Below are 15,000 nucleotides of genomic sequence, written 5' to 3' on the forward strand. Positions count from 1 at the left end.
TTCCACTCACTTGGGCAACAGATGATGAAGGGGCAATTAAAAGCTCATCATTTGTGCGACAGTCGTGACCAGCAGGCAATTAAAGCATTGTTTAACCCGGAGGGGGGCGTGTCATCTGCTAAATGTTTTGATTTACAGCTCTCTCTCCCTCACACACACACACACACTCATACACACACACGCACACATACACACACACACACACACACACACGTGCGCGCGCACACACCCGGAATAATATGATTGTGTATAAATTTCACTTTGTTACTGATTACAGCTCAACCCCTGATTCCACCCCATCTTGTGACTCCACCCCTGTTCTTTGACTCTGCCTCATTCTATGACTCTGGCCCTGTTATGACTCCATCCTTTTCTTTGACTCGTCTTTTGTTCTATGACTCCACCCCTGTCTTGTGACTCCACCCACTGCATGACTCCAGCCCTTTTATGACTCCATCCCCTGTTCTATGTTTTATCTTTTGTACTATGACCCTGTCCCTGGCCTATGACTCCACCTCTGGTCCATGACTCCACACCCTACACATGACTCTGCCCCCTGTCCATGATTCCTCTATGTTCTTCTTCACTTATTCTTTAATTCTTTATTTTCATCAGTTCCTTTCCATCAGTTTTTTCATTCCTATTTTCCAGCTACCTGTTTTTTCTTTTGTCTGTTTCCTCTCTTCAGTTCTGTAGTCCTCTTTTTCCAACTAATGGGGTTCTTCTTCATGGATTCTTTTTTCAGGTTCAGGGTTCTAGCTTCAGAACTCAACAGTGTTGTGGAGTAATTTATAATCATATTATAACCTCTCTCTCTCCCTCTCTCTCCCTCTCTCCCCAGGATAATGAAGGTCAGACTCCACTGCATTACGGTAAGAATCTCACATTTCCTGGGATCTAAATGAATGGAAAATGATGAGAGACACTGAGATTATTACATTTAATTAAGGCGTTTTAACATGAAAGAAGGAGAAGTGTACACCTCGAATAGAAGTGAACTGAACCTTCAGTTTAATACTGAAAACAAGGGAGGAAAGAAAGACTCTGAAGTTTCACTGCAAAGGAAGAAGGAACCCTGGGATATGTCCGAGAATAACAAGGTTAGAACAGGAGGAAGTTGAAAAAGAAACAGGAAGTTTAAGGCTTGAGGAGTAAATTAAAGAGTACAGCGGGAATGAGGGAGAGAGATCTAGGGCCCTTGGCATGAAGGGAACAATGAGACGGTGGATTGGAACACGTACATTAGTGTCTCCTGCTGCGTTTTCTCTCATTGTTCCATCGAGTGAATTTCATCCATCACTGTCTGCTTTCTCTCTCTGTGTGTGTGTGTGTGTGTGTGTGTGTAATAATCACCAGTTGTCCCAGAGGAAATCAGCTCTCTTTCCATGTCACATAACAATACATGTGTGTATGTGTGTGTGTGTGTGTGTGCACATGTGCCATCTGTCCTCAGACTGGACGCTTGGCAGGATGAACAAATAATAAACATAAGAGATGAAGTGTGTGTGTGTGTGTGAGATGAAAAGCTGCAGGGCCACAATATTCATGACAAGTTTTACTACGCATAATAAATCTCTCTCTTTCTCTCAATCACACACACACACACACACACACACACACGGTGTGATGTCACTGAAGGGTCTCGAGGTTCCTCTGCAGGATTCTTCCTGAACTTTTTAAGGAGCTGAAGGCTTCTGTATATCCATGCAAAGTAGAGGTTCCTGGATGAGTTCCTGGTCTTTGTGTTCCCACAGCACTACAGGATCTGTCACCGTCCTCTAAACTAACTACCTAACTAACTCACAAGTAACAAGCATCACCATGGAAACCACTTTTCAGGGAAGGTTCTGTCACAGGGTTAACAGTCAAAGTTCCTGCAGTGTGTTTACTTCCTGTACCTTTATTTCTTGTAAGGGTTCAGGAACCTTAATATTACACACACACACACACACACACATGTAAAGCTATCTCTCTTTCTCTCTCTCCATCTGTCTCTCTCTCTCTGGGTCTGAGGTTAAAAGCTCTTTGTTAGTCAGCGTTTTTCTCTTGAGGAGTAAAGTGTGTGGGTGTGTGGGTGGATGGGTGTGTTGGGTGTATGAGTGATTGACTCTGGCATGTAAAAGCTCTCTGGATTTTTTCAGCATCAGCTCAGGAGCTTCACTAACCCGGTTATAGACACACACACACACACACACACAGAGGAGACTGTTAGTGTGAATACACCTGTTTGTGTTTGTTGTGGATTAAAGGTGGTGGCCGTTTTCTTAGGTTTTAAGGTGACTGATCCACACACACACACACTGGAATGTATTAACTCTCTCTCTCTCTCTCTCTCTCTCACTCAGCATCTGCCTGTGAGTTTGGTGAGATAGTGGAGCTCCTCCTGCAGAGTGGTGCTGATCCCTCTATTAAAGACGGAGAAGGTTCTCTCCCTGAGGAAGTGACCGAGTCCAGCTCCATCTCATCTCTCCTGCGGCAGTACAGTGCTCCCAAAGGATAAAGCGCACACACACACACACACACACACACACACACACACACACACACACACACACACATTCCACAGCCAGTCTGAGCCTCTCTCTCTCACTCTCTCTCTCTGTGGTGATTAGGACAGAGTTGAACCCACCGTTTGTTTCTGGAGACTATATGTTAGAATTTAGGGGTTAGGACACGAGTCAGGACTATCAGAAGGAATTAATTCAAGCTCCATTTATTCCTTTAAGTTTAGTGGCTATGATATCATCTGTAGGGTTTAGGGATTAGGGTTTAGGGATGTTAACTGTTTAGCCTTTAGGGTGTAGGGGGTTGGAAATTTAGGTCTAACTCCTAAACCTTAAATCTAACCAGAATACACACAAGCTCCTAAAACTCCTAAACCCTAATCCCTAACCCCTAATCCCTAACCCCTAAACCCTTAATTCCTAATCCATAATCCTCAATCCCTAACTCCTCATCCCTAACTCCTCATCCCTAACTCCTCAATCCCTAACCCCTCAATCCCTAACTCCTCAATCCCTAACTCCTCATCCCTAACTCCTCATCCCTAACTCCTCAATCCCTAACTCCTCATCCCTAACTCCTCAATCCCTAACTCCTCAATCCCTAACTCCTCAATCCCTAACTCCTCAATCCCTAACTCCTCAATCCCTAACTCCTCAATCCCTAACTCCTCATCCCCTAACTCCTCATCCCCTAACTCCTCATCCCCTAACTCCTCATCCCCTAACTCCTCATCCCCTAACTCCTCATCCCCAACTCCTCATCCCCAACTCCTCATCCCCAACTCCTCAATCCCCAACTCCTCATCCCCAACTCCTCATCCCCTAACTCCTCATCCCCAACTCCTCAATCCCTAACTCCTCAATCCCTAACTCCTCAATCCCTAACTCCTCAATCCCTAACTCCTCAATCCCTAACTCCTCAATCCCTAACTCCTCAATCCCTAACTCCTCAATCCCTAACTCCTCAATCCCTAACTCCTCAATCCCTAACTCCTCAATCCCTAACTCCTCATTCCCTAACTCCTCATCCCTAACTCCTCAATCCCTAACTCCTCAATCCCTAACTCCTCAATCCCTAACTCCTCAATCCCTAACTCCTCAATCCCTAACTCCTCATCCCCAACTCCTCATCCCCAACTCCTCATCCCCAACTCCTCATCCCCAACTCCTCATCCCCAACTCCTCAATCCCTAACTCCTCAATCCCTAACTCCTCAATCCCTAACTCCTCAATCCCTAACTCCTCAATCCCCAACTCCTCAATCCCCAACTCCTCAATCCCCAACTCCTCAATCCCTAACTCCTCAATCCCTAACTCCTCATCCCCAACTCCTCATCCCCAACTCCTCATTCCCTAACTCCTCAATCCCTAACTCCTCAATCCCTAACTCCTCAATCCCTAACTCCTCAATCCCTAACTCCTCAATCCCTAACTCCTCAATCCCTAACTCCTCAATCCCTAACTCCTCAATCCCTAACTCCTCAATCCCTAACTCCTCATTCCCTAACTCTTAACCACTTAACCTTAAACCCTAATTCCTAATCCCTAAACCCTGACCAGACTTCCTCTTTACACTTGCGCTATATAATGATTTAATTTGTGTGGCTGTGGAGTGCAGACTATCACCCCCCTCCCCCCCCTCTCTCACACACACACACACACACACTCCTCTCTCTCTCACACACACACACACACGTTCCTGTTTTATTTAAAAAAATTAGCCTCAGTGTTATTATTGTTCTATTAAAATCACTGAATCTGAAAGCAGTGTGTTTCTACAGTGTGGTGGTTTGGTTTTGGTGTGTGTGTGTGTGTGTGTGTGTGTGTGTGTGAGAGAGAGAGAGTGTGTGTGTGTTCACTGCTTTTTCTGTTAGTGTTGTAAGTTTTCTTTGCAGTTCAGTACACAAATATATCAATAAACCCAGACTGGTGTTGTGATGATTTATATAATGTGTGTGTGTGTGTGAGTGATTGTGTGTGTGAGAGTGAATGTGTGAGTGTGTGTGTGAGAGTGAATGTGTGAGTGTGTGTGTGAGAGTGAATGTGTGAGTGTGTGTGAGTGAGTGATTGTGTGTGTGCGAGTGAATGTGTGAATGTATGTGTGTGTGTGTGTGATTGAATCTCTCTCTCTCTCTCAAGATGTTCCAGCTTCACCTCTGACTGATACACAGCACTGACACTGGAGACTCCTTACACACACACACACACACACACACACACATTTATTAATCAGTGTTTATGTGGAGTGTGTACTGTACACATCCCTGTGAATGAGTGAGTGCATTAATATAACCCTGTGCTACAGTCAGAGCTGCTGTTAGAGAGAATTAATCAACACCTTCTGACCAATCAGAGAGCAGGACTCAGTCCTGTCTGTTGTTTTTGTTCGTTTTTTTTCTTCCTGTGCGTTTTTCTGAAGCTGAGGCAGAGCTCGCTAATCCTGATCTTTTCATAAATCTCGTTTCCTCTGCATCCCATCCATCTACTTAGAGACACACACACACACACACTGAGGAAAGATTTAAAGTGGGTCATTTGGAGCAGAACAGAAGGGTTAAACACTCGTGTATGTTTTACACGTCTGCTCTCCGCTTCTCTCTAACACCATTATTGCCAGATGGCAGGGTTTGTTCTCTCTCTCTCTCTCTCTCTAAAAGCGATGGCGTGTCATCCCACTGGCCTTCGCTTAATGCAGCTTCAGCTCCTCTAAACATTCCCCGGTTGAAAAAACGCTGCGCCACACAAACGCCAGACGCTAATACCCTTCTTACACACTCCTCTTAGCCACTCTTTAAAAAAAAAAAAAAAAAAAAGACATGGCTGCGTCCCAAACACTTATTACTTTCTTTAAGAAATTGACCATTCACTCACAGTGCATTATGGGTAATATTCAAACTCTTTTTAACAATATTGTATTTATTTATTTTTCCTGTAATTTCCTTAGCTTTCAGTTTAGCCTAGATTATCATCTAGCTAAGCTCCTGCATTTCCTGGAGCTGATGTCCTAATGTTAATAAGTCATGTTTTATATATATCTTCTTCTTCTTTGGTCTTTTCACTTCAGGGGTCTCCACAGTGAATCATCTCTCTCCATCTATCCCTATCTTCTGCATCCTCAACACTTACACCCACTAGCTTCATATCCTCATTTATTACATCCATATTCCTCCTCTTTGACCTTCCTCTTTTCCTCCTGCCTGGCAGCTCCATGTCCAACATTCTCCTACCAATATACTCCCTCTCCCTCCTCTGGACATGTCCAAACCATCTTAATCTGTCCTCCCTAACTTTGTCCCCCAAACGTCCAACATGAGCCGTCCCTCTGATGTACTCGTTCCTAATCCTGTCCAACCGTGTCCCTCCCAAAGAGAACCTCAACATCTTCAGCTCTGCTCCCTCCAGCTCTGACTCCTGTCTCTGTCTCAGTGACACTGTCTCTAAACCATACAGCATGGCCGGTCTCACCACTGTCCTGTATCACCTTCCCCTTGATTCTCGCCGATATTTTTCTATCACACAGAACTCCTGACATCTTTCTCCACCCATTCCAACCTGCCTGCACTCGCTTCTTTACTAACACTTAATATAAATAACACTTAATATAACACTTAATGTAAATCAGTTATAAAGATTCATATAATCATATATATAATTATAATAACAGAATTATAAAAATGAACAGTAAAAGTTATAATTATTAGCAGACTCTTGGTCAGTGTAAAATACAGCGTAAAATAAGTAAATAAATTTTAACTTGTGTAGTTTCTGCCAGTCAGCAGACAAAAACACAACGAACTGAAAGCAGTAATTAGGATTTCCTGGATTAGGATTAATCACTGTTAATTGTAGTATTGTTGGTTTTTTTTTAACTGGACAATAGATTAGATTAGATTCAACTTTTTTGTCATTGCGCATGCGTACAAGGCAACAGAATGCAACTAGCATCTAACCAGAAGTTCAGAGCAGTAGTGAAATTTAAATATTTATGTGAAGCTACATACCGGTCAGCCATAACACTGTGAGCAGTGAAGTGAATAGGACTGAGAACGCTGACCCGTGTGATCCGATCCAACAGACATTGCTCAAATTTCTGAATGCAAAAAAAGTGAAAAGAAGTGAATGCTGGTTCTGATAGAAAGGGGTCAGAATACACAGTGCAGGACGGGTCAGGGCTGTTTTGGAGGGACCAACACAATGCTGCTGTTTTGAAGCTTCCTCTCCCTGTAAATGTAAATGATGTTATTTAAAAATGAAATAGACACTATTTATAATTAAACAGTGCCCTACTGCAGCGATGCATTCTGGGTAATCTGTTCCCTCATGCAGCACACTTGACTCAACCTAATAAAGTCCTGGTGACGGTGAAGGGGACTCAGCCAAGGGGAAGTGGAAATATTGGAACACAGATCTGTCCATCAAAGCTCTCCCTGCAGCCATGACCAAGCTTTCTCCTGCTAATAAATACCCCTGTGTGTGTGTGTGTGAGTGTGTGTGAGTGAGTGTAAATTCAGACTGAAACGACTATTCCTACATTTATTTATTCCTTCAGAATCGTTCTCCACAGGAAGTTTGTAATAAAAGCCCCCAATCGATGATAATGGCATTTGCGCGTGTTTGTCATCTTTGCGAAAGCGTAGTGTTCAGGAATTTGTTCAGATTTATCCGTATCTCAGAGCTGTAAGTGGTGTGTAAATTATCCTGAATGAGTGTGTGGCGGTTTGTCTTGGTGAAGCCGCTCTGTTGCACTCAGACATTAATGAGGCGATCAATGACCGAGCCCCACGCCGCCATGCCGCTCGTCTAATGCACACGCTTCTCATTATTTATGTGACTTTTACTTTTTCCTCTTGTGTGTCTGTGTGTGTGTGTGCATTGGGGTTTGTTTATGCACATTGTAGTGTTTATGTGGTGTTTAGGTGTGTATTTCCAGCTTTGTGCCTGTGTGAGTGTCTGTTTGAAGCTATTTGTCCCTGTTTCCCACAGTGAGAGGATTAAAGAGATTTTACTGCCCAAAACACTGGTCTGCTGAACACATGGTGTGTGTGTGTGTGTGTGTGGCTATGACAGGCAGGATTGTTCCAGTTTAGGGATTTGATTTGCTTAGGGTCAGTTGAGCTCAGGTTAGGGTTGGTCCAGGGCAGTTCCCTGGGCAGAGGTCACTTGATTTACGTCTTGTGAAAGAAACTCATAACCTTCTCTTGTGTTTTATTATTTATTTATTTAAAAAATTATTATAACAGACCGGATTTAGTGTTTAAACACCGCTAGCTGGTCAGCAACACCGAGTGAGTCTGTGGTCAGAGAACAAACACAAAACACAGCTTACATGTTGTATTGAATACAGCTGTACAGTTGTGTTGGTGGACACTGAGGAGGAACTAAACTCACTCCTCACATCTCTCTTAGACCTGGAACATCAGAGCAGAGAATATGACTCGGGTTCTAAGTGACCCATGGGTCAGTTGTTTATTTCTGACGTGGTAGAACATTCAAACAAATTATAAATGTGAAATAAAAAAAATGTAGAGAGGTCAAGATTTGAGGTCATCGAAAATTTATAATAAATATTTGGGTTTGTTTTCCCAGAAAATTGGGAAACCTAGACCTAACTAACTGGGTTTGGAGGGGTCAAGGGTTAGAACTAGTCTAGGGTTAGGAAAGGTCTAGAGTTGGTGTTAGTTTAGGGTTAGGAGCAGTCCAGGGTCAAATTGGTCTATGGTTAATGTTAGTCTAAGGTTAAATTGGTCTAAACGTAGAAGTGGCCTAGGGTTCAAATTAGTCTAGGGTTAGTGTTAGTCTAGGGTTAGGAGTCCCTTAAGGTTAGAAGTAGTCTTGGGTTAGTGTTAGTCTAGGGTTAGGAGTCCCTTAAGGTTAGAAGTAGTCTTGGGTTAGTGTTAGTCTAGGGTTAGGAGTCCCTTAAGGTTAGAAGTAGTCTTGGGTTAGTGTTAGTCTAGGGTTAGGAGTCCCTTAAGGTTAGAAGTAGTCTTGGGTTAGTCTTAGTCTAGGGTTAGGAGTCCCTTAGGGTTAGAAGTAGTCTTGGGTTAGTCTTAGTCTAAGGTTAGGAGTGGCCTTTGGTTAGTATTAGTCTAAGGCCAGGAGTGGTCTGTGGTTAGAATTGGTCTAAGGTTAAGAGTGGTGTAGGGTTAATATTGGTAAAAGGGTTAGTAGTGACCTGTGGTTAACAAATTGCCAGGTATAAATTGAGTGAACCTGCAGTTTATTTTAAATTATCGGACATACAGTGGTCAGTGTTTCAGGAGTAATGGTGATCTCAAGTGGAAGAGCATCATCTGAAGATGCATCTGCATGTGCTGTTGTCTCTCCATTGTCTATACCTGGAGCCTATCCCACATGTGCTGTTGTATCGAATTTAAACTCAAAATGAATGTAGAATTCACCAGTTCCTCCGGTTCCAATAGCAAAACATGAAAAAGCTGCTCCTCAGGCTGGCTGGAGCTTCTGTGAGAAGAAGAAGCTTCTTATCCTGAATATTACGAGACCGACAACGACAAGCAGTAAAAAAAAAAGAACATGGATGTAAAAGTAGATGAAAATGTTCAGCAAATGTTCTGCAGGAGGACAAATTAAGACGTTAGAAGAACTAACAAAAACAACCACCGGGAAACAAGATCAACCAGAAGCAGGACCTTCAATCAATTTCAGCTGCAGAATTTCCATCCAGCTCTTGTGTTGTGGCCTTCAGCCGAGTGCCTGGCACTTCTACTAAAAATATACCAAGCATCCAACCACAAAGTTCAGACCGCCGGAGGCTTTTTTATGGTCAGCTCCGTTAAACCAGCCGCTCCACGTGGGAGAGCCTCAAGTGGGAAATTTCCAGATTTAAAACGACGACAGAATCTGGGAATGTTTAAGAAAGCTTTTAAGAAATTGGCTTCGCAACTTCACAGCTTTCCATCCAGAGAAGTTTTTTCTTTAATCACACGTGTGTTTTTATGTTGTGATTCCATGTGTTTAAAGTTTAAACTGGTTTGATTTCTTTATTTCCTTTTTCCTTTCAGAAGCTTTAAAAGAACAGCAGCAGTCCCAGAGACAATTAGTGGTTGCGTAAAGCGCTGTTTTATGTCAAGATCGAGAACTGACTGAGGCACACAACGGGGTTTACTCTAGCAGTTAAAATAAATAAATAAATAAGAAAGATGTTAGTATACAGATAAACTAGTCTAGGGTTAGGATAAGTCTTGAGTTCATGTTGGTTTAGGAGCAGTCTAGGGTCAAATTTGTCTATGGTTAATGTTAGTTTAAGGTTAAACTGGTCTAAGTGTAAAAGTGGCTTAGGGTTCAGATTAGTCTCGGGTTAGGAGTCCTTTAGTGTTAGAACTAATCTATAGTTAGTGTTAGTCTACAGCTAGGATTCCCTTAGAACTAGTCTAGGGTTAGTGTTAGTCTAGGGTTAGGAGTGGCCTTTGGTTAGTGTTAGTCTAGGTTTAGTATCAGTTTAAGGCCAGGAGTGGTCTAGGTTTAGGAGTAGTCTGTGGTTAGAGTTAGTCTGAGGTTAAGAGCGATATAGAGTTAGTATTGGTAAAGGGTTAGTAGTGACCTGTGGTTAACAAACTGCCAGGTATAAAAAAAAAAGAAAGATGTTAGTATACAAATAAGGTTTAGATAAATACATACATTAGGTATGTTTAGAAAAAGCTAAAGATTTCCAAGTTAATTAAAAGTTCATTCAAATTAAAACAATCATTAGAGTTAATGATGGTGTAGAGTTAGTGTAGTGTTAGTGTAGAGTTAAAGATGGTGTGGAATTAGTGTAGTGTTGGTGTAGAGTTAAAGATGGTGTAGAGTTAGTGTAGTGTTGGTGTAGAGTTAATGATGGTGTAGAGTTAGTGTAGTGTTGGTGTAGAGTTAATGATGGTGTAGAGTTAATGATGGTGTAGAGTTAAGGATTGGGTAGAGTTAGTGTGGTGTTAGTGTAGAGTAAATGATGGTGTAGAGTTAGTGTAGTGTTAAAGATGGTGTGGAATTATTGATGGTGTAGAATTAGTGTAGAGTTAATGATGGTGTAGAGTTAGTGTAGTGTTGGTGTAGAGTTAATGATGGTGTAGAGTTAGTGTAGTGTTGGTGTAGAGTTAATGATGGTGTAGAGTTAGTGTAGTGTTGGTGTAGAGTTAATGATGGTGTAGAGTTAGTGTAGTGTTGGTGTAGAGTTAATGATGGTGTAGAGTTAGTGTAGTGTTGGTGTAGAGTTAATGATGGTGTAGAGTTAAGGATTGGGTAGAGTTAGTGTGGTGTTAGTGTAGAGTAAATGATGGTGTAGAGTTAGTGTAGTGTTAAAGATGGTGTGGAATTATTGATGGTGTAGAATTAGTGTAGAGTTAATGATGGTGTAGAGTTAGTGTAGTGTTAGTGTAGAGTTAATGATGGTGTAGAGTTAGTGTAGTGTTAGACTGAATGATGGTGTGGAATTAGTGATGTGTAGAGTTAGTGTAGAGTTAAAAATGGTGTAGAATTAATGATGGTGTAGTGTTAGTGTAGAGTAAATGATGGTGTAGTGTTAGTGTAGAGTAAATGATGGTGTAGAGTTAGTGTAGAGTAAATGATGGTGTAGAGTTAGTGTAGTGTTAGTGTAGAGTATATGATGGTGTAGAGTTAGTGTATAGTAAATGATGGCGTAGAGTTAGTGTAGTGTTAGTGTAGAGTAAATGATGGTGTAGTTAGTGTAGAGTTAATGGTGGTGTGGAATTAATGATGGTGTAGAGTTAGTGTAGGGTTAGTGTATAGTAAATGATGGTGTAGAGTTAGTGTAGTGTTAGTGTATAGTAAATGATGGTGTAGAGTTAGTATAGAGTTAAAGATGGTGTGGAATTACTGATGGTGTAAAGTTAGTGTAGAGTTAATGGTGGTGTGGAATTAATGATGGTGTAGAGTTAGTGTAGTGTTAGTGTATAGTAAATGATGGTGTAGAGTTAGTGTAGTGTTAGTGTACAGTAAATGATGGTGTAAAGTTAGTGTAGAGTTAATGGTGGTGTGGAATTACTGATGGTGTAGAGTTAGTGATGGTGTAAAGTTAGTGTAGAGTTAATGATGGTGTATAGTTGATGTAGAATTAGTGATGGTGTAGAGTTAATGAAGGTGTAGTGTTAGTGTAGAGTTAATGATGGTGTAGAGTTAGTGTAGTGTTAGTGTAGAGTTAAAGATGGTGTGGAATTAGTGATGGTGTAGTTAGTGTAGAGTCAATGATGGTGTAGAGTTGGTGTAGAGTTAATGATGTGTAGCGTTAGTGTAGAGTTAATGATGGTGTAGAGTTAGTGTAGTGTTAGTGTAGAGTTAATGATGTGTAGCGTTAGTGTAGTGTTAGTGTAGAGTTAATGATGGTGTAGAGTTAGTGTACTGTTAGTGTAGAGTTAATGATGTGTAGCGTTAGTGTAGTGTTAGTGTAGAGTTAATGATGGTGTAGAGTTAGTGTAGTGTTAGTGTAGAGTGAATGATGGTGTGGGAATTAGTGATGTGTAGAGTTAGTGTAGAGTTAATGATGGTGTAGAGTTAGTGTGGTGTTAGTGTAGCGTTAAAGATGGTGTAGAATTAATGATGGTGTAGTGTTAGTGTAGGGTGAATGATTGTGTGGAATTAGTGATGTGTAGAGTTAGTGTAGAGTTAATGATGGTGTAGAGTTAGTGTAGTGTTAGTGTAGAGTGAATGATGGTGTGGAATTAGTGATGTGTAGAGTTAGTGTAGAGTTAAAGATGGTGTAGAGTTAGTGTAGAGTAAATGATGGTGTAGAGTTAGTGTAGTGTTAGTGTGGAATTAATGATGGTGTAGAGGTAGTGTAGTGTTAGTGTAGAGTAAATGATGGTGTGGAATTAATGGTGTAGAGTTGGTGTAGTGTTAGTGTGGAATTAATGATGGTGTAGAGTTATTGTAGTGTTAGTGTGGAATTAATGATGGTGTAGAGTTATTGTAGTGTTAGTGTGGAATTAATGATGGTGTAGAGTTAGTGTAGTGTTAGTGTGGAATTAATGATGGTGTAGAGTTAGTGTAGAGTTAATGGTGGTGTGGAATTAATGATGGTGTAGAGTCAGTGTAGAGTTAATGATGGTGTAGAGTTAGTGTAGTGTTAATGATGGTGTAGAGTTAGTGTAGAGTTAATGATGGTGTAGAGTTAATGATGGTGTAGAGTTAGTGTAGCGTTAGTGTAGAGTTAATGGTTGTGTGGAATTAATGATGGTGTAGAGTTAATGATGGTGTAGAGTTAGTGTAGTGTTAATGGTGTAGAGTTAGTGTAGAGTTAATGATGGTGTAGAGTTAGTGTAATGTTAGTGTAGAGTTAATGGTGGTGTGGAATTAATGATGGTGTAGAGTCAGTGTAGAGTTAATGGTGTTGTGGAATTAATGATGGTGTAGAGTCAGTGTAGAGTTAATGATGGTGTAGATTTAGTGTAGTGTTAATGATGGTGTAGAGTTAGTGTAGAGTTAATGATGGTGTAGTGTTAGTGTAGAGTTAACGATGGTGTAGAGTTAGTGTAGTGTTAGTGTAGAGTTAATGGTGGTGTGGAATTAATGATGGTGTAGAGTTAGTGTAGAGTTAATGGTGTTGTGGAATTAATGATGGTGTAGAGTTAACGATGGTGTAGAGTTAGTGTAGAGTTAACAATGGTGTAGAGTTAGTGTAGAGTTAATGGTGGTGTGGAATTAATGATGGTGTAGAGTTAGTGTAGAGTTAATGGTGTTGTGGAATTAATGATGGTGTAGAGTTAATGGTGGTGTGGAATTAATGATGGGGTAGAGTTAGTGTAGAGTTAATGGTGGTGTGGAATTAATGATGGTGTAGAGTTAGTGTAGAGTTAATGGTGTTGTGGAATTAATGATGGTGTAGAGTTAGTGTAGAGTTAACGATGGTGTAGAGTTAGTGTAGTGTTAGTGTAGAGTTAATTTTGTTGTGGAATTAATGATGGTGTAGAGTTAGTGTAGAGTTTTGTTTGGTTTTGATATTTGATGGATTTAAACTGAAGTGATGACTCAGTCAGTTGCTCCAAATGATTCAGCTTTATTGTTCCTGTATAGATTGGACTGCACAGATCAGACCGTTGCACAGAAGGCGTGAAGTTTTCAAACACACATGACAGTAACTAGTGCTGAGAAAAACCAGGATGCGCCACGCCTTCCTCAAACTGTACAAAATTTACAACGCGGCTCCGAGAGGCGGCAAAAGAAATTTCACTACATTTCCTTTTCTTTAGGGATCAGTTTGCTAGCTGAATTAATTCATTTCAATAAAATTTTATCCAAAAATATAATCAGATGTTCAGAAATAAATAAGGATTTCCTTGCGGATATTTTTATAATGATGTCAGAATGCGCCAAATTATTTCTCTCTGTCTAAATATGGTGTTTAATCTGAAATTTTACTCAATTCTTTCCAATTTTCCACGAGCCACATGATTCCGTGTGGAAGCTGGATCCGGATCAAAGGAAGTACTTCTGTGGATTTATTCATAATTACTTTACAAATAAATAAATACAACACTGTTGAATAAGCTTCATCATGAAAATATTTCCCCCTTTACATTACAAACAAAATGCTGTCACAGTCACGTCATGGTCACGTCACGGTCACGTCATGGTCACGTCCCGAACCGCCCGTGATCACTACATTGGAGTGCACTATCATGAGCTGGTTTTTATTTCATGGGCCGTCAAACACTAATACCATTTATTTTTTAAAAAAAAAGATATTTCTCCACGAGTCCCTCATTTTTCACTGATACAAATCCACAGGCAGTGCGTTACTACGGCAACCGTGACCCTGAAATCGGTTTTCCTGCAATGATGCCATCGATGTTCCAAAAATGTTCTTCGTACAACATCTCTGCAACGTTTCAGTCGTTATGTTTCCGATAACATGGAGGATTTTTTAAAAATTAACTCCGAGATCTTTAGCTGCTATAATGGAAGTGATCATGCGGCTATTAAACGACAATAAGTGTAACTAAAAACAGATAAAAATAAATGCGCTGCAGTTCTTGGTAGTGCACTCGCGCCGTGAAGTCTGAACCTTGTGCCACGCCCATGTTGCTCCACTTGGAGAGAAAAACCATTGAATGTGTTGTGCAATAATCCTTTCCCGTGGGTGTGGGTAAGGGAAGGGGGCGGAGCTTTAATCCTGTGGCCAATCAGAAGGCTTAAAACATCACTGTGGCGTTTGTCGATACTACAGAACATGCATTGTCCAGTGCTATCAGTTAGCATGTAGCTTCATTGATAACAGCGTTCATGCCATGTGGGTGAACGTTCCGGTACCGTTTTTAACACACCCTTGTACACTTCCTCCCTAACGAGTGTGCACTTTAGCCGGATTGTTTAACAGGAACACGCACAAACATTAAGCATTAAGAGGGCATCCTCAACATAACATCGCTAGCATGTTGTTAGCTAGTGCTCTAGAGAGCTAGTATCACATTCCTTCAGGTGTCATCAAATTGCAGCAAAGGCTTCTGGGTAAGTTGTGCTCCTAAAGTAATGTAAACCTCCACCAAGG

At 41.1% G+C, this 15,000-nt stretch overlaps 1 protein-coding gene across 1 annotated transcript in view; it reads left to right on the top strand.

Moving 5' to 3' along the window:
• Window positions 1-2,964, top strand: part of acbd6 (acyl-CoA binding domain containing 6) — a 34,121-nt gene extending 31,157 nt beyond the window's left edge. The window contains exons 7-8 of the mRNA XM_058390714.1: window positions 842-872; window positions 2,346-2,964. Of these exons, the coding sequence (XP_058246697.1) occupies window positions 842-872; window positions 2,346-2,500 (186 nt within the window). The 3' untranslated portion in view covers window positions 2,501-2,964. The remainder of the gene's footprint in view (window positions 1-841; window positions 873-2,345) is intronic.
• Window positions 2,965-15,000: the final 12,036 nt, after the last annotated feature.

This window comes from Hemibagrus wyckioides, linkage group LG05 (assembly GCF_019097595.1).
Source record: "Hemibagrus wyckioides isolate EC202008001 linkage group LG05, SWU_Hwy_1.0, whole genome shotgun sequence".
Lineage (NCBI taxonomy): Eukaryota > Metazoa > Chordata > Actinopteri > Siluriformes > Bagridae > Hemibagrus > Hemibagrus wyckioides.